This window comes from Montipora foliosa, chromosome 5 (assembly GCF_036669935.1).
Source record: "Montipora foliosa isolate CH-2021 chromosome 5, ASM3666993v2, whole genome shotgun sequence".
In the NCBI taxonomy this organism is placed as follows: Eukaryota; Metazoa; Cnidaria; class Anthozoa; order Scleractinia; family Acroporidae; genus Montipora; species Montipora foliosa.
In genome coordinates this window covers 16,110,236-16,111,564 of record NC_090873.1, presented here as the reverse complement: position 1 = coordinate 16,111,564, position 1,329 = coordinate 16,110,236, and the positions used below count along the sequence as shown (strand labels likewise).

The window sequence follows — 1,329 nt, the reverse complement described above, 5'->3', positions numbered from 1 at the left end:
ATTAAAAGGTGAGGTTTATTATCAAAGCCACGTAAATTTCTTGTAAAAGAACAAAATAGAGAAGCAAATAAATAAACTACAACATTTAAACCGGGAAAGAATGTCCTATTTCTTCATATCTTGCCACTTTTGTTCCTCCCACTTCTTGCGGAGGGAACAGGATCGGATTCAGAAGGGGAACTTAAAGCAAGACAGCTTCCAAAGTTTAACAAGAAAAGAACGTTCCTAAAAATTTAGATACATTCTCTTCTTGCCGTAATTATTTTCACCATGAAATGCAACCACGGTTTTTTTTTTGTAGCGAGTGCAATTTAAATTAGTTTACAACAACTCTTTTGTTTCTGTTACAGTATGTATGTCTGGTTCTTCTAGGTTGGCAAACGCTACTTGGGAGCCACTTAATAAAGATAAAAAATCTCGAACTTAGCATTTATCCCTTAGACACGTATTTGGACGGTTCCATCGGCACAAAGCAAATTATATTTTCTGGAAGAGACATACGCCTGAAATTCCTAGTACGGGAATCTGAATGGGGCTGAAGGAGCTTTCAACAATATCATCGATTGTCATAACCAGAAGCTCATGACCTTGAAGCGTGTAACTCTTCAAATCTTTTCCATGGAACAAAGCTGGCGTTTTTAGGACACCAATTTTATGCCCAAAAATAAGACAAAAATAAGATCAAAGCTGCACGCGGGGGAAAATGCACGAGCTACGTTACATCCAAATAAGGAACATTTTAAACTCAAAAGTGATGCTTAGTTATTGGTAAAAAATTACAGGAAAAAATGCAGTTAATAGCACTTTTACACTTCATGTTGTCAGCATGGTTTTAAAATCTAGGATGTGCAGCAGAGCTTAAAAGTTTTCTTTGTTGTAGGAAAACTTGACACCATCTCTATCGTTACTGTGATCATTGGCTGCTTTGTGGAGGTCATGTGATAGGCCCTGAGGTCCACAAAAAAACACACCAATGTGTGTTCTGCAATAAAAAAGAAAATTAGTGAAAGCTTTAGGCTGGGTTCACAAGGCAATGTATCTCGCTATTTGTCCCGCAATTTCGTCGCGGGACAAATTCTTCACATTACAGGTCCAACTGTTTCACAACCTTTTCCCCGGTCAGCCAAGATTCCTAAGTTCGAGCTTTACGTTGTTGTCATTGTAAAAATATATGCCCACTTCCCATTATAAATATAAAACTTCCATATCATTCGTTAGTAGAGGATGCTTGGTAGTCATGTCGCTGGAGTTCCTAGGTTTAACTCAATTCCAGACCTGACCAAACCAACAGACCAAACCAAAGTCTCGGTCTCACGACGAGCTCTAGTA

The 1,329-nt window shown here is 38.3% G+C and overlaps 1 protein-coding gene across 1 annotated transcript in view; it reads right to left on the bottom strand.

Annotated features, from left to right (window-relative positions):
• Positions 1 to 1,329, bottom strand: part of LOC138003696 (cytochrome b-245 heavy chain-like) — a 43,112-nt gene continuing 41,783 nt past the window's right edge. The window contains exon 22 of the mRNA XM_068849899.1: positions 1 to 982. Within this exon, the coding sequence (XP_068706000.1) occupies positions 859 to 982 (124 nt within the window). The 3' untranslated portion in view covers positions 1 to 858. The remainder of the gene's footprint in view (positions 983 to 1,329) is intronic.